Source organism: Nomascus leucogenys, chromosome 7b (assembly GCF_006542625.1).
Source record: "Nomascus leucogenys isolate Asia chromosome 7b, Asia_NLE_v1, whole genome shotgun sequence".
Lineage (NCBI taxonomy): Eukaryota > Metazoa > Chordata > Mammalia > Primates > Hylobatidae > Nomascus > Nomascus leucogenys.
The window spans coordinates 103,389,224-103,407,935 of NC_044387.1; the positions used below are offsets into that span (position 1 = coordinate 103,389,224).

General features: G+C 40.0%; 1 protein-coding gene across 1 annotated transcript in view; it reads left to right on the plus strand.

Annotated features, from left to right (window-relative positions):
- Positions 1 to 18,712, plus strand: part of WWC2 (WW and C2 domain containing 2) — a 225,794-nt gene that overhangs the window by 89,574 nt on the left and 117,508 nt on the right. Inside the window, exon 2 of the mRNA XM_030816353.1 lies at positions 7,114 to 7,223. Coding sequence (XP_030672213.1) covers positions 7,114 to 7,223 — 110 coding nt within the window. The remainder of the gene's footprint in view (positions 1 to 7,113; positions 7,224 to 18,712) is intronic.

Sequence of the window (18,712 nt, forward strand, 5' to 3'; positions counted from 1 at the left end):
GCAGACCTGGGAGACAACACAGTTGTGTTCAGATATTTGAAAGTCTGTCATGTGGAGGAGATATCAAATTAGTTCTCCTTGGTACCAGGTGACAAAACTCATGCTAGCTGTAGGAGGACCAGACCTAGGACCAATAGAGGGGAGAACTGTCTGAAGACCTAAGCAGGTGCAGACATGACATGAACTAATCTGAAGAAATGATCTTGGTTAGGCTGCCTCGTTATGTTTCCTGCCAGCTCTGTAGCACTGGGTGAATCATTTAAATCTTGGAGCAGCAGTCTTCTTCCTAACCCGTTGCACCACGCTAAGGGCCTTCTTGGCCAAGTCCTAGTGTGACAAATTAGTTATCTGCTTGGCTGTCCTCACCTTGGCTCCCCAGGGCAAGGACCAAGTCCTTTCCTTGTTATATCCCCCCATTGCACACAGACAGGATCTAAAACACAAGACTCTGTGACACATGTTTTATCTTTCATATAAAACACAAAATTCTGGATGTGTCGCATACAGAATTAAATCTGTAAAAAATGGGAATAGAGGCTGGGCGCAGTGGCTCACGTATGTAATCTCAGCACTTTGGGAGGCCGACGTGGGTGGATTACCTGAGGTCAGGAGTTTGAGACCAGCCTGGTCAACATGGTAAAACCCTGTCTCTACTAAAAATACAAAAATTAGCTGGGCATGGTGGCACGCACCTGTAGTCCCAGCTACACAGGAGACTGAGCAGGAGAATTGCTTGAACCTGGGAGGCAGAGGTTGCAGTGAGCCGAGATTGTGCCACTGCACGCTAGCCTGGGCGACAGAACGAGACTCCATCTCAAAATAATAATAATAATAATAGGCACGGTGCGGTGGCTCACACCTGTAATCCCAGCACTTTGGGAGGCCAAGGTGGGTGGATCACCTGAGGTCAGGAGTTCTAGACCAGCCTGACCAACATGGAGAAACCCCATCTCTACTAAAAATATAAAAAAATTAGCTGGGCGTGGTAGCGCATACCTGTAATCCTAGCTACTCAGGAGGCTGAGGCAGGAGAATCACTTGAACCTGGGAGACAGAGGTTGCGGTGAGCCAAGATCGTGCCATTGCGCTCCAGCCTGGGCAACAAGAGCGAAACTCCATCTCAATAAATAAATAATAAAAATTTAAAAAATGAGACTAGAAATACCCATTAAAGGATAAATGAGATATGAAACAACCTTGCATAATTCTTGGAACATAACAGATAACTAATAAAATTAGTTTCTTTCTTTTCTGAAAAAATTAGTATGTCACAAAATGATCTTCAAAATATTGAGTAACTGTTCTAATAAACAATAATATAAGTTGCCAGACACCCAAAAGGGCTTATGGCAGGAAGAATGGGGGAGTGAGGCTAGATTGGAGCCTCCAGATGTTGCCCAGTCTATTTTTTTGTCTTTTGGTAAAAGTTATCTTAGGAAGAGATGATTCTCCCCATTGTGACCTGTTCTTTTGTTTTGTTTTTGAGACAGGGTCTCGCTCTCTTGCCCAGGCTGGAGTGCAGTGCCACGATCTTGGCTCACTGCAACCTCCACCTCGCAGGTTCAAGCAATTTTCCTGCCTCAGCGGCCCAAGTAGCTGGGATTACAGATGCCCACCACCACGCCTGGCTAATTTTTGTAATTTTAGTAGCAATGGGTTTTCACCATGTTGACCAGGCTGGTCTTGAACTCCTGACCTCAAGTGATCTGCCTGTCTCGGCATCCCAAAATGCTAGAATTACAGGTATTAGCCACTGCACCTGGCCCATTGTGACCTATTCTGATACCTAATGTTTGTTTTCTAGAAATTCTATCTAATATGAATTCTTTCTTTCTTTTTTTGTTTTTTTTTTTTTTAAACGAAGTGTCACTCTTGTCCCCAGGCTAGAGTGCGATGGCCTGACCTTGGCTCACTGCAACCTCCACCTCCCGCGTTCAAGCGATTCTCCTGCCTCAGCCTCCTGAGTAGCTGGGATTATAGGCGTGTGCCACCACGCCTGGCTAATTTTTGTATTTTTAGTAGAGATGGGGTTTCACCAAGTTGGCCAGGCTGGTCTCGAACTCCTGACCTCAGGTGATCCGCCCACCTTGGCCTCCCAAAGTGCTGGGATTACAGGCATGAGCCACCGCCCCTGGCCCTCTAATATGACTTCTTTCTAATCATTTAAGCTAATTTCCTCACACACAGGGAACTAATCTCATTATTATCTTCCGAAGTGGTTTGTATAATTTTTCCTTAAAAGCCATTTTTTTCTTGTTGCCTCCATCCACTGTTTTCTACTATTCTCCTTTTGTTTCTTTTTGCTGCTAGTTTCCCTATCTAGTGATAGATAGAAGTTGTTGGCCAGGCATGGGGGCTCACGCCTGTAATCCTAGCACTTTGGGAGGCTGAGGGAGGTGGATTGCCTGAGGTCAGGAGTTTGAGACCAGTCAGGCCAAAATGGTGAAACCCCATCTCTACTAAAAATACAAAAAAATTAGCCAGGCGTGGTGGCGGGCGCCTGCAATCCCAGCTACTCGAGAGGCTGAGGCAGGGGAATTGCTTGAACCAGGAAGGTGGAGGTTGCAGTGAGCTGAGATCGCGCCACTGTATTCTGGCCTGGGTGACGGAGCAAGACTCAGTCTCAAAAAAAAAAAAAAAAAAAAAAAAAAGTTATTTTGAGGGAACTAATTGACATCATTATAAACGAAGATTCTTTTAGGACTGTGGAAAGATTTCTAGTGCTTTATCCTTGCTTTAAAATTCAAGTTGTGAAACACATCTTTACTTCCTCCCTGTTCTCTTAGAGCAATTCAGTGATGTTTCTGTGAGCAGATTCTGTAGTAATCATAAGCAGTTGACAGGATTCGCTCTGCTTTGTGTTAGCTAAACAATGAGAACAACAGATGCTACAAAGTAAAAATAACTGTTAAGACTTTTAATGTGTGTGCTAAACTGTACATTTGGGAGGCTCTGAATTGTGGCAAGAGTTTTAGTAACCTGAAATTTTTTTTCAAGTGCTTATTCATTTAGTGCAATTAGTACAAACTCAGTTTTTTTTGGAGTTGTGCTTGTACTCACACACTATTCACCATCATGTAATTGTGAAGTGAACAGATACATCACTGTGTGGCATCTCATGTCATAGGACATGTATTTGAGTTGACAATAGATATTAAATGACTGTGAAAGAATGTTATAATGCCAGCAAGGAGAGGAAATACCATGCAGAGTTAAATCTTGCATATAAACGTTGGCAAAGTGCTGCAGTAAATTACCATTTTCTTCATAATATGAAATTCCTTTGCGTGGTGCAAAGGAAGACCTTTTTAAGCAAAGAGTAATCTCTGGAATTCAGCATTAAGACTCTAGTTAATTTCAGGATTTTGTTCTTATTGTTGTTGTTGCTTGCTGTTGCTCCTTTTCAGGGAACCAACCAAAAACAAACTCCATCCATTTTTACTTACTTAACATCAAAGAGAGCTTGAATGTGTAAGAAATTCCTTGTGCACAACAAGAGGAAGAAATTTAAAAGTTAATTAACATTTCCGTTCACTGTATTTGTTTTAATTTATATTGTTTGTAATTTTGGAATACATCTGTTAGTTCTTTCTGCTTTGTGTTACCTCTTAGTACATCATAGTAATATTTCTTTTTATCAGGATAGCACCATAATTGGGTGCTTAATTTGTTTGGAACCTGAGAATGTTGTTCTATTTATATTTCATAATTTGCATAAGAATTCAATCCTAAAACTTTAATATTTACAAATATCTATGTAGTGGTTTTACTTATTGATAGAGTGCAGAGAAAATATATATATTTATCCATATATAGAAAATAAAGTATTAAATTGACATTTGAAGGAACTCTGCAAAGAAATTTTTATATTAAAAATTTTAGGAATGGAGTCTTCTGAATTTTTCAGAGTTCACAATTACATGTATGCCTATAGATGTAATTGTAGTCTTAGAACAGTGACAATTAAATGCTTATCTGCTAACCAGTTAATGGAACAAACTGGATTATTTCCAAATGTAATCAAGTTACTATTAACTTGTAATCATAGCACATGCCCTCAAGCTTTTATAACTTCTTATTCTTAAAGTAATAAATGTATTCCTGTCATACTCATGCTTAAGCACATTGAATTGGTGCCTGGGTAATCCTGGTCTAATATTTGTCTTTTGTCACTTAAACTTACTGTTCTCATGTTTCCTCCATCTTCATTTCTTTAGGATGCATGTGCCTTTTAGACAGCATTGATAATGGAGTTAGTGAAAGAGAATCATCAAACAATAATACAGAGGGTGACCTGGCACAGGAGCTCTATCTAGTTGCTTCATTGAGGTAGTCAAAGAGACCATGCAGGCCGGGCGCGGTGGCTCACGCTTGTAATCTCAGCACTTTGGGAGGCCGAGGTGGGCGGATCACGAGGTCAGGAGATCGAGACCATGGTGAAACCCCATCTCTACTAAAAATACAAAAAAAAAAAAAATTAGCCGGGCATGGTGGCGGACGCCTGTAGTCCCAGCTACTCTGAGAGGCTGAGGCAGGAGAATGGCGTGAACCCGGGAGGCAGAGCTTGCAGTGAGCCGAGATTGCGCCACTGCACTCCAGCCTGGGCGACAGAGCGAGACTCCATCTCAAAAAAAGAAAAAAAAAAAAAAAGACCATGTATGTAGACAAGGAGGTGTCCTAGGGTATAGGGATTTTTGATATGGTATCTCACTCTTTGTCAAAAGAAAAATCAATTTTCCAGGGCAGTTTTTGATATAAGACAGAATTTGAGCATAATTCTAAGAATAAAATGTTTTGTGTTTGAACTCAGATTGAGTTCAAATACACTCCATGTTTACAAAGTAAATATGGCAAGTTTCCATGTTTGGGCACATTGCTTAACATGTTTACATTTTACTCATCTAACATATATTGAAGCTTACCATTTCTCCGGCGTTACACTGTTTAGTTCTCGTCTAAACTTAATCTTTCCTCCTACCTCCTTAAAAAAATACATTAGGAAACTAGGGCTTTTAAGGCTAATAACTTGCTCTAGGTTGTATAGTGAGTAAGTGGCAGAATAAAGATTTGAGCCCAGATCTCTTTGATGCCAAACTTAAAGCTCTTAACTTCTAAGCCGGTGGTTCCCGCACTTTAGTGTGGAGCAGAATTACCTGGAAAGCATACATTGCTGGGTCTTAGAGTTTCTGATTCTACAATAGGGCTCAAGAATTTGTATTATTTCTGTTATTTTTTTTTTAATCATTTTAGTTTGTTTTAGAGACAGAGTCTTGCTCTGTTGCCCAGGCTGGAATTCAGTGGTGTGATCATGGCTCGCTGCAGCCTTGAACTCCTGGGCTCAGGTGATGCTCCCATCTTGGCTTCCCAGAGTGCGGAGATTACAGGCATGAGCCACCATGCCTGGCTGATTTTTTATTTTTTTAAAGACAGGGTCTCACTGTGTCACCCAGGCTGGTCTTGAACTCCTGATCTCAGCCATCCTCCTGCCTCAGCCTCCCAAAGTGTTGGAATTACAGGCGTGAGCCACGGTGCCCGACTAGAATTTGTATTTGTAACAAGGTCCCAGATGTTAATGCTGCTGGTTCTGGGAACTATATTCTGAGAACCACAGTTCTATGCTGTGCTGCCTGACTTGATTCCTCTGAGGGATAAATGAGAGAATTCACATGTGCTTGTGTTAATAATCACTGACATTTATTGACTACTTATAACGTCCTGGATGCTCTTCCAAGTTAATTCCTTTTTATCCTGAGTTTATTTTAGGAGCTAGTTAAATTGCAGGGAGAGTATGTGAGGGTATAATCACTACTTCAAAGAGAAGGAAACTGAGGTAGGAGGAGGTGCCCAGCAAGTGGTCTCACAGTGAGTCAGTGGTAGAGCGGGTTACCCTCATTACTGCTTCTGTCTGCTGAGCTGGTTTGGAAGGCCAGTGTCGTCTTTGGAGCCATCTCCAGAAGGAGAGATTTCATGCTATAGGAAGGTTGACAGAAAAGTAGACCCTTCCTTTCATCTATTGGTGTTTTTTGTCCTTGGAGGACTATTGCAGAGCAGGCCTGGAAAAAAAGAATTTTCCTCCTTTTTATATCATTCTTCAGCATTCTGAAGGGTGGATGATGTACTTTGTTATTCTGATGAATGATATGATTCTGAAAATGACCTATATTTCAGTTGAACTGTGAGATCTTTGATAGTCATTAGCATAGATAAAAGGGATTCCAGGAGATTTTGTATGTAAGAACCATGCTAGTGGTGCCAGTGCATTAAATTAGAAAATGTGTTGACTGATGGTGGCCACACTCCAGCAAGGCATCTGTGCTGTTAACCTGCCCATGGCTGCTCCAGTAGCCAAGGAAAATCTCAAAAGCAAAATGCAAGAGAGTGAGAAAAAATATATATATATTGTAATTAAGTCTGAAACCTGTACTCTGCTTAGGAAACTGTGTGGTTTCTTCATTAGTTTTAAAGAGAAAAATCCTACAGAGAAAGCATCTTAAAGAAAAAAATGGTCTTAAGAGAGTATAAAGCAATTTCAGAAGGTGAGATCACATTGATATATGAATGAATACTTGATGATTTGGTTCAGTTAAAAATTTTGTTGAGTGTTATGTACAAGATACCTACAAAAAAAATTTGTCCTTCCTCTCAAGGAGAACTTATAGTAGACTTCACAGTTGAATGTTTAGTTAATTTATAAACGAGCATCCAGTCTGAAATTGGTGTAACCTGATGCGGATCTTGTCTCGAAGCTACTGATAGGATTTTCATGATACCAGTATTTGAATCCTGGGACACATTTTTCTTTTTAATGGGGTATCTGTTTCACTGAAGAGCTAGAGCTAGATCCCAAGCTTCCTCACTCTCAGCTTGGCGTTCTCCCTGATTTAGGATGCCTTTATTTATTTAGTGTATAGATTTATCTCCAAATATTAAGCAGTGAACTTTCAAAAGGGTATTATGTCCTACTTTTTTGGATATATACATCTGTATTTTATCCTTTTTTTTTTTCTTTAAGATTTTAAATGCAACCTAGACACTTGTGGTTAGGGTGCTGAATTTTGACATATGCGATTTGACGGAAAGAATCACTGGTGTGTCTATTCTGGTTTGTTGTAGGTTAACGAAGCCCTTGTCATTTGCTGATTGTGTTGGGGATGAGCTGCCGTGGGGATGGGAAGCAGGGTTTGACCCTCAGATTGGTGTCTACTACATCGATCACATCAACAGTAAGTTTTCCTTTTTGGTAAAAGCAAACATATCAGAAAAGTAATCCCCCCAAACCTACAATCACACAAAAGGATAAACATGTTACAAAGTGAATTTCCAAAACCCCATTTTCTTAGTGACTAATATTTAACTGAAATGCCTGTCTTGGTATTTGGGGCATGTACATAGAGTTGTCCTTATGGGGACGGAGAGGGAGAAAGGGTGTCTGGCCTGTGTGCCTGCCTGCCTGCCTGCCTGCCTGCCTGCCTGCTGGGGAATGAGGATTCTCCTTCAGCACAGGTCTGGGAACCTGTGGGGATCAGAGCTGCTGGGCTCCTCTTTCCACGGCCACTGCACCTTCTGACAGGCTCTTCCTTTCCTTGTGTTTGCCACAGAAAGACTTGGGCGTTGGCACAGTGTGCCTTGTAGGCTGGGATTGGGGAGGGGTTGGCCCACATCAGTGGCTCTGGAAGACATAGCATAGCTGGGAAAGGCCCTAAACCTCTTCCTTTTTTCTGTTTCCTGATTTCTTTGTCGTTGGAAGGGAAAAACCTCTCATTTTAACAGCTTTTAAATCTGTCACATCTCTGACATGGTAAGTCTAGGGCAGAGGATTACTGTGGCCGTGAATGACTTTCAAAAACACATACTTTGAAATATTTTTTATATATTTGTGTGTGTGTGTGTTTATATGAATATCTAGCGCTCTATCTACTCCTTTAAAAATTTATTCTGATGGTAGCATTCAATACTCATTTTGCTTATTCACTTAAAAATAATTATTTTTATAGGTTTTGGGGAATACACAATGAATTTATTCCTCATTGTCTTATTTCTTTTAGATCTATTCTTGTATTTAAAATTTGTATATGCAGTACTCTGTAGTATCTTTAGGAACAGTATCACTGTAGCAAAGTGTTTCATTTGATACTCACTCATTAGTGATGGCTTGCAGCTGCCCTTGTGTAGGTAGATGATGTATTTCTCAAGAGGCCAAAAAAGCCTGTATTATTAGCTGTGAGGCACCATCTTCCAGGCGGGTGAGGTGGAAGGGCAGAAAGGGGCGTAAGCACTCTGAAGTCCGGTGAGCACATATGGTTAGCGATCTGTTTCAGTAGAACACCTGTCATACACAGCTTGGGAACCAGCTTTCATGTATACTGTATATTATTAGTTCAACACAAATACAAATAATAGTTTCTACAAGTTGTTACCTCAGCCTCTTTTATATGACCAGAAGAAATGTGACTTTTTTGTAGAGCTATGATTTATCTCTCCCTGAAAGTTTCTAAAAGTTCTATGAAGAATCAATGATTGTGTTTTTAAGTTAGCTTTTGATTTTGTTTTCTAATAAATGTTTATTGATATACTGTATTAGTATATACCAGATTTTATTGTGTATCAGTCACTGACAACCAAATGTCATCTGTAAGGGTGAAATGAACTAATTTTGGTAAAATTAAGTTCATCTTAAGCACTGTGTCCCACCCTTATGTCATTGCAAATAAACAAGTCAGTGAAATATCTGAAATGTATTAACTATTTAACTCTCACTTTTATGGTTATTTTAGATGAACAATTATGTAGCTTTCTTTCCTGAAGGTAGTATTTGGGAAACCAGAAACCAACCTTGCCATCCTAGGTCAACAAAAATAAGCTCTCTTGGTACCAAAATGAGAAAAGGAATCCTCTCAGCCTCCTTCTCAACACCTACAAACTCTTTGGTATCTAAACCCACCTTCAGGGCTTCCTCCCCTTTCTCAGTGAACGAGGCATTCCTCTGGACACCTCCACCCCTACAGATACCTCTTAATAACTTTTCTATTTCATCCTTCTCTCCTGTTTGGTGTCTTTACTAGTTAGTTCCTGATTTCTCCCACCATTTCTATTAATAAATGATTCTTTTGTCTTAATGTATAAACACTGGAAACTCTCAAAACGAAACCAAAACTGCAAAAGAAATACAAACAGATGGCATTAAACTCCCTTCCTCACCCTCTCAAAACCATCCTTCAACCAGAATCCCTTGCCAGCTGTAGTTGTCTCCTCTTCCCTTCACAGCCAGACTTGGTGAAAGCTGTAGTCTGCAAGAACTCCACTTCCTCCATTGTTCTCCATCATCTCTCAGAACCTGTTCTTGCTGAGGGCACCCGAGACCCCACAATGTAGTTTGGATATTTGTCCCATCTAAATCTCATGCTGAAATGTAATCTCCAGTGTTGGAGGTAGGGCCTGACGGGAGGTGATTGGATCATGGGAGTGGGTTTCTCATGATGGTTTAGTGCCATCCCCTTGGTGCTGTCTTTGCTGTAGTGAGTTCTCACAAGATCTGGCTGTTTGAAGGTGTGAAGCATCTTCCGCTTACTCTCTTGCTTCCTCTCTCACCACATAATATACCTGCTCCCGCTTTGCCTTCCGCCATGAGTAAAAGCTCCATGAGGCCTCCCCAGGAGCCCGGCAGATGCTGGGGCTGTGCTTGTACATCCTGCAGAACTGTGAGTCAATTAAACTTCTTTTCTTCATAAATTATGCAGTCTCAGGTATTCCTTTATAGCAAGGCAAGAAGGGTCTAATACACCCCACAAACTATCAAATCCAAACAACACTGAAGTCTTGTCTCTGTGACTTGCCACTGTGAGTTACTTCCTCCTGCTCTTTACTCTTTGAATTTTGTGACATACTGTTCACATACCTGACCGCACCTGCCCAGTCTTCTTTTGCCCATTTCTTCTTCACCGGGACCTGCTGTCAGGATTTCTGTAATAGTCTTTAGTCTTCTGCTGTTTGCATGCTGCAGATCTCCTTGGGTGATAACTTCAGTTACTTCCTTCAGGCTGCTGGCTGCCACATCTGTTTAAGTCTTTCTCAGAGCCCAGATGCATGTGTTCTGTTCCTTGCTGGAAGGCTCTTCCTAGTCTGCTTGCACCGGCCTCTCCTTTTTCATCTCCTGCCATGCCTGGCACTGGAGGCCTTTAGGAGGACCCTGTGCCCTGCCTTTCTTTGCATCTGTAGAGTGTAGCCTGAGCACTCTCTGCACAGTCCCTAGGCCCTCCCTTTGACTGAAGGCCACATCCTTCTAGGGTCAATCTGCTCAGGTGCCACTGCTTCCCACAGGCTTTCTCTGGTACCCACCCCTCCACCTCACAGGTCCCCGTCCCATTCTGGTCGAGTGCCCCATCCAGATATTTCTGGAGGACCAGGTGCATAGGGATTTTTTAAAAAAGCATTCTCATATTACATTTATATTATTTTTTGTATGTTTTCCTCACTAAATTGTGAGCTTCTTGAGGGCAATGACTGCATCTTTTATGTTTCCATCGCTGGGCAACTAGTATAATGATACACTGTTAAAATGTTAAAAAGAAGAGCTTTATTGCTTAACTCAGCAATCAAAAGCTTTCTGTTCTTATTTAAAGGAATTAAAGTACATTTGAAGTATAAATTGTGTGTCAAAAAACACCATTTTGAATATTTTAAAACTTCACTATTAGAATATAAAATTTTAAGTCTGCTATTTTGCTTTAATGGTAATGGTATTCTAGTGGTCTGATGTATCCAAATTACCAACAGCAAACAGTTCACCCACCGAAAACGATCTGGTCCATCGTCTCATTAATCTTCAAGACATTCCTGTGAAGTAGTTTAGGAAGCAAATGGTATTATCTTCTCAAACAGCTGTTCAACACATATGTTGTGTTCTGACATTGTATAGTTTCAGCATCATTTTCTCATTATTTAAATAAAAAATGAAATAAGGAATGTTTGGCTGTTTAACACTATTTCTAAGAAACACTATTGAATATTTAGAAGTAAAAGATTTGACCTTGACAGTAAAAGTTATTTTAGGCCATAAGTGTTTTATGATCACATTCACCTTTCAGTGGGTATATGTGGAGTGGGGGTATAGATATCAATGAGGGATGTTTGTAACTAACTAGAAGGTAAATAAGGAGGTGTGGTTTATAAGGTTTTGATATTATTAATACAATCAGAAGTAAATCACTTTTTGGTAGAGTCAGAGTTGTACCGTAATTTTTTTTCTTTCTTTCAGTAATCAAGGTTTCATTTACATACACAAAAATGCACAGATTTTAAGCATGTATTTTGGGTGGACTTTGACATATGTATAATCCTTTGTAACTTGCCCCCGCATCAAGGTACAAACTTCTTCCGTCACCCTAGTAAGTTCTGTCCTGCCCCTTTCCAGTCAGCCCTCCCTACTGCTGCAGACATTGTTCTGATTTCTATCACCATAGTTTAGTTTTGTCTGTTCTGGAACTTCATATAAAAGGATTGTGTTCAGTTTTGGGAATAGATTCTTTCAGCATGTTTTGCAGCTTGCACCTGTAGTCCCACCTACTTGGGAGGCAGTTTGCACCTGCGGTCACACCTACTTGGGAGGCTGAGGTGGGCAGATTGCTGGAGCCTAGGAGTTCAAGGCTGCAATGTGCTGTGATCACACCACTGCACTCCAGCCTGGTTGACAGAGTGAGACCCTGTCTCAAAAACAAACAAACAAACGAAAAGTAATGGTGTACAGGAGAAAAGTAGAAAATATAGATAAGTGAAAAGAAGAAAAATTATCTATGTTCATACAACCCAGAGTTAACTAAGTATTCTAAATCTTTTGATGTGTATCCTTCCAGACTTTTTCATATTGATACACACATGCACATATACACAGTTTCTTAAAATTTATTTTTGTTTTCATTTTTTGGGGGTAGAGATGGCATCTCTCTGTGTTGCCCAGACTGGTCTTAAATCTGATTGCAAGGAATCCCCGTGCCTCACACACAGCTTTAAATGTATTTTACATCTCAAATGGGATTATATTATATATACATTTTTATAAACTTTTTCATTTAATGTATAATTTTCACCAAAAAATTTTTTGCACCATCATATCAATTATTTTGATAATAGAACTTCACATGTCTGTCAGATGATTTTCATAGAATACAGTCAAGATTCTTTGAAGCTGAGCATGGTGGCTCTTGCTTGTAGTCCCAGCTACTCAGGAGGGTGAAGTGGGAAGATCGCTAGAGCCTAAGAGCTCAAGGCCAGTCTTGGTAACATATAAGACCTTGTCTCTTTAAAAAAAAAAAAAAAAAAGATCCTTTTGTGCTCTTGCACAAAACCCTTCTGTGGCACATTATTGCTTTCAAAATGAGTTTCATATTCATTTACTGGACATTCAAGAGATCATAGGCTAGTCCTTCTTGGGGTATTGGTAAAGAAATGAGATTGTGTAGTGGAATAAGGAAAGGACCACCATCATGCCAGGAGAACACGGGGAAACATGAAGAAGCAGCCTTTCCATTCTAAAGAGTGTAGCTACGGCTACTTGGAGAAAGTGCTTTAAGCTGACACTGAAGAGATGACTGAGTTAACCAGGCTGGAGAAAAAGAGGGTGGGGAAGAAGGAAGACCACAGGTAGATTCAAAGGTCTCAAGAGGCTAGAGAAAGCAGGACTTGAGGAAAGACATGCAGGAAATTCAGTGCAGCTGAAGGCTGGTGTGACTGGGGTAACCGGGGGTTTTGACTGGGGCAGGGAACGGGCCAGGTTCTTTATTCGGGAATCTTTCAAAGCCCTCTTTAATTACTGCCTTTTCCATGGAACTGTACTCTTTTCAGCCAGAAGAAAGGCATTTGTCTCTAAACTGCCATGGTACTAGCTGTTCTCATACACTAGCCATGCACATAGCCATTCTCTGCTCGAGGCACTGATTGTGTTCTACATATATCTATGTCACTATTTCTTCTACATTTTGTAAGTTTCTTGGAAGGAGGGATCATGCCCGATTATCTTATTTTTCCAAACCCTGTAGTAGATGGTCAATAATCGTCTGTAGAAATTAATGAACAAATAATAAATAAATATAGCAGATACTTTATAAAAAGGAAGACAAGGAAAGTTACTTATATTCATTTGATTTATTCTTCCTGAGCACAGTAGGAAGAATAGAAATATGCATTATAGACAAAAAAAATCTTTGAAGAATCTAATGTTATCTTCCATGATAAGCTCTTGTAATTCACATGTGTTCTCTACCTATAAAGTTTCACATCTGTAAAACTGATGGAATGTGAATTCCCTTGAGGTACAAGGGCATTTTTAACAGTATTATATATTGCTTCTTTAATATAGTAGAAAACAGCAAATTATAATGCCATGAGCTCCCAAGGCCACTAGGTCTTAATAAAAAATACCACATTTGTATAATATACTTGAGTATTTACATTTAAAAAATAATCTTCACAAATCTATTCTGCAAATACAACGATGGAGATGAAGCACAATCCTGCTTTATGAAGCCTTCTTCTAAGGTGCCTTTGGGAACCCTCTTTTGTAGTTCATATTTTAATTGTGCAGTATTTCAGAAATGAGAATGCCTCCCACTGCCTCTCTTGTAATATGCGGTGTTTAAACCAGTCTACTGGAGTGTTTTTCCTGATCTATCCAAGACAAATGCCGATAGTTTATTATCATCATCATTATTGCACTTTATTCATTTAAGTGTCAGTCAGTGTTTTGTGGCATTTTAGCCAGTGACAAATATTTTATTGAAATATACTGGGTCCCCAAGATGGAGGGAAATATGATTGGCTGAAGCCTCAAAAGATTGAGAGAGAACTGAGAGTACATATCTTATAATTATTATAACTTAGGAACATTTCAGATTTTTAACATACATTTTTAATTTCTATTATCTCTTTATTTCATTAGTTTATTAATTATATATCTCATCGTCACAAACTGTCCCAAAGCTTAGTGGTTTAAAATAATATTTATCATCTCATGGTTTCTGTGGGCCATGAATCTAGGCAAGACTTAGCTGGATCCTCTGGCTCAAGGTCTCTGTGGTGGTTTACAATCAAGGTGTCAGCCAGGCTGCAGTCATCTCAAGGCTGACTGGAGAAAGATTTGCTTCCAAGCCACTCGTACAGTGGTTGGCAGGATTCACTTCCTTGTTGGCTGCTGGCCACAGGCCTCCCTCATTCCATGCCACGTGGGCCTCTCCACAGGACAGCTCACAACGGGGCAGCTTGCTTTGTTAGAGCCAAAAAGCCAAGAAGAATCAGGGAAAGAGAGAGTGAGCAGGACAACAGCACAGTCTTTTGTAACCTAATCTCAGAAGTAATATCTTGTCACTTATTCTATGTTCTGTTCATTAGAAGCAAGCCATCAGATCTAGCCCATACTCAAGAGGCATAAATTACTAGGAGATGAGGATTATTGGGAGTCATCTACAGTTCTGAAAACTTTTGAAGACCATACGTTTATGTTTGTTAGAGGATGAGTTCTATACTTTGAGGCAGGTTGCACTCACATATATAAATATCGGAAATAGATATAGGTATTAAATATTAGGATAATCAGAGACCCGAGTTATAATGAATATTTAAGCCTGAGAAGTTTGGACTCTTATTGACTGATCTCTGCCCATCTCCCACATTCTCCAGATGGCTGGGCTGCCTTGTGGTGGTGATGTCCTTGAAAATTCTTGGCTGGAGGGTCTGTCCATCCTGTACATCTCTTGTTTAGACATCAGCTGTAGCATACAGTTTGTTTTTTTTCACAGTTAGGTGAGATCTACATCTTTTGCATATTTAAATATTTACATCTTTAAAATTAGTGTTTAAAATACTACTTTAGAGAAAGCTCAACTTTAGCCAGTGAGTGTGAGGCAAGAGCTCTAGGTCTAAAGCAGTGGTTGCATTGTGCCCGTCTGACTCAGGCCATTTTGTTGATCACCCAGGGCTTCTCTTGGCCCCAAAAGGACCCAGGCTTCACAGCCTGAATCACTTTAGTTTAGAGTCATCCCTTATCCCTAGAGGCCAGGTTAAACACCCACAGAACCAGTCTGGTCTCTCGAAATTCCTGTGGGCCAAGTCAGATGCCCTCTGACTTATTAACGAACAAATAATAAATAAATATAGCAGATTATTCTCTAGGTTTTGACTTGCTGTAGCTCTTGGGGCCAACCAGAAATACTTTTTGGGCTACATTAAGATTGAGATTACCTGGCAAAGCTTTTTGAAGACAGTATGTGCCCCTAGGCATTCCAGAAAATTGATATTATTTCTATTCTAATCTATCAGGAACAGGTTCTTAACGTTCATATAGTGGCCAGCCCCATGGCCCATCTTGTTTTGATTATACCCAGGATTTAATTTGTAGAAGTGACTGAGTGGTGATGGGAAGAGGTCAATGCCATTGAAAGAAGTTTTATTATAGTCCTCAAGGGAAGGGGGCATACTACACCATTCCAGGCCACATAGTGGGGAAGTGCTTGGGTTGGTTGGGAGGCAGAAGGAGCAGAGGAGAAATCATGGCCAGAGCCTGTATTGTGGTTTCCTTGGGAAGGAATGAGTGAGGCAGGGTAGGCAAGTCTGAACAAGTTTAGGATTGGCTCGATTGAATAATTTCAGCAGACTCTGGGATATGGGAATGGTCTCTAGTTGTCCAGTATCTTCCCTGGGGGATGATGTAGGGCAGGGGAAATATTGGTTTGGAGTGTGAGTTAGATAAAAGAGGAGGTTAGGGATATGGGCTTTGGACTGTTGGTTTACATATGAAGGATGGGCTCATGGGAGTCATTGGCTATCTCTAAGAATTAAATTAGCCCTGGGAGGGGCAGTCTGTTCCCAGACAGCAACGCCCCCAAGACATCAAAGCGCCATAAAATACATAAAATTTTAAACAATGATCAATACACCATCCACTGACAAATGGAAAGTGCAACATTATGTGTCATACTAAGAAACTTTGAGAAGCAATATTTTCTTGATTATTTTTCAGTCTCATCTGCTGATCTGCCCCTGACATCTTGTGTAAATACATATGTGGTGGAGTGTGCAAATTCCACTAAGGGAAGAGGGAGCAGAGTGGATATAATTTTATAATTTATTAAGTTACAAGTCTCTTTTTTTCCCCAGTGTTGCTGCCATGTGCACAGATTGAGGGGAAGTGTTGAGCATATGTATATATAATTCATTTGTTACAGCTGACTCTATCCCATTTTCATCAGCTGGTTCAAGCCAGGGTAGGTTAACATGGGTGCAGAGTGATCTGTGGAGCCTTAGTTCTAGACACAGATGCTCTCTGGAGTCAAGGCTGGGGAAAGGAATGTGACTTTATAATTTATTTGCTTTTGCAATCTGAGTATCAGAGACAGTGTTATAGCTTACTAGCATTAAAGGCTTTTTATATTTTGCAGTATCTCATTTAATCTTCCAAACAGCCCCCTGAATTAGCTCCATTTTATTAAGGAGGAAATTGAACCCTGGAAAGGTTTAAGAACCTGCTCAAGGTCACAATTTGTAAATGACACACCTGGATTTAAACCCAGTTAGACTGAATACAGGGTTTATGATCTTAACTACTGGGATATTATATCTCAGTTCTTTTTTCCAGTATTCATATTCTTAAAACTTCCTCAGGACTCAAAATAATTCATTTGCTTTTTTTTTTTTTTTTAAACTTTCATTATGACCTGAGTCTCAGTATTCTCAATGTACATTCCAATATGGAATCATTTTAATTATTCAGGAATTAGGTGGAAGGAAGAATTATCCCTCCTTTTCCTGTTTAGTTTTTCACAGTGCGGGTACCTCAGCCCTTCTGAGGTACCTGCATTATCACCCAGGTGGTAGTGCTACCATATCATTTTGTTTTTTCTTCTTCCTCCTGCACCTCTGTCCCTCCTCATCCCCTTCTAGTAATAAGTGCTGAAGTTCTTGCTGGAACACTTTCCTTTTATATGTTCCATAGTCCTTCTGTATCCACCCTTTCATTTCCAGTGTGGCCTGGGCTGACTAATGTACACTCTCTACACCCCTAAGAAAGGGGTTGTGGAACTCTGAGTGGGCTGTGGAAGTATTTTCAGGTATGATATGACATCAAGGGCTTAAAATCTGAGTACTGTTATTAATGGTACACAAAAATGATTTTATTGAGGCAGTTAGGCTGTGCCTTAATCTAATTTTGTTTTACAATAACCAGAGCAGCTTATTTATTCAGTTCTCCAGTAGAATCTTGGAAAACAATTGCTAGAACTTGCTGTTACATTTCTCTATTAATGACAGGTTTATTTTCCTTTTTTATTTTCAAGAGTGATTCTTCCTCTCATTTCTCCCCTGCCTTGCCCATACACACAGTGTTACTAAGAGCCATCACAGGAGGATATGAGTAGTACAGTCCAAGACCAAACTTCTTCAGTTTCCATTTGCATAGATTATACAAGGGTATGTTGGGTTGAGTTCTCTCAGAAGCAAGCCCTAAGCCAAGAATTTGAGTGAAAGTGGTTTACGAAGGAAATTCCAGGAGAAACCAGTAAGGAAATGAGGAAAGAAAGAAAGTGAAGGGAAAAAAAACAACTGAAGGTTTTATTTCTGTGAAGTCTCTGATTCCACATGATTATGGTGGCTCTAAAGTACAATTTCTACCTCAGAGTTTGCCCTACCTGGGAGTTCTTTCTGTCTTCTTCACTAGTCAGTCATCGGCTTCAGGTGAGTTAGCGAAGTGCTCTAGAGCAGTCAGACATCCATCAACAACAAACAGCAGGCCGTGGCAGAAAGACCCGAGAATACCACGATAGGACACCAACCGTGTCTGCCACAAAGGCTACCTCTGAAAATATTCGTCCGTATTTCAGCCTCTTTTTACATTCGAGAGACGTGAGAGTAAGAGAGGTAAAATACTTCTCTTAGAGTCTCACATCTGGCTAGGTGGATCTGGAACCCACACGGCCTTACTCCCCAACCAGTGCTCTTTTCAACAGCTGGCAGTAGCAAAGGATTTTATTGCTTTTCCATTATACCTCATTTCTCTTTATCAGGCATCATCAGTCATTCATTTGAACCTTGTAAAGCATATTTTAATAATAAACTATAAATCAGCTTTATTATTATATACAAATACATAAATTGCATCTATTTTCACTATACAATTCATGAGTTTTGACAAGTGTATACCATGTAACTATCACAATAATCAAGATAGGGAACATTTCCATCCCCTCAAAAAGAGCTTTCTTCTTGCTCTGTTGTAACAAGTACTTCTCAGTACTGCTGGGCCCAGGCAACCACTTTCTGTCATTGGATTAGCTTTACTTTTGCCTGAATTTCATATCAATGGAATCATACAGCATGTGGTCTTTTGTGTCTGGCATCTTTTCACTCAGCATGTGTTTGAGAGCCTTATATATTGCTGTTGAGTATTTTGTTTCATTTTATTGCTGAGTAGTATTTTATTGCATGGATATACCACAATTTGCTTAGCCATTACCTGTAATAGTTTTGTCTATTATGAATAAAGCTGTTAATGAGCATTTGTTTAGAGGTCTTTTTGTAGATACATATTTTCATATCTCTTGGGTAAATAACAAGTTGTAGGATTGCTGGGTTGTATGGTAATTGCTAAGTTGTTTGTTCTCCAAAGTGATTGCACCATTTTAGATTCCCAGTAGCAATGAATGAGAATTCCAATTGCACCACATCCTCTTCA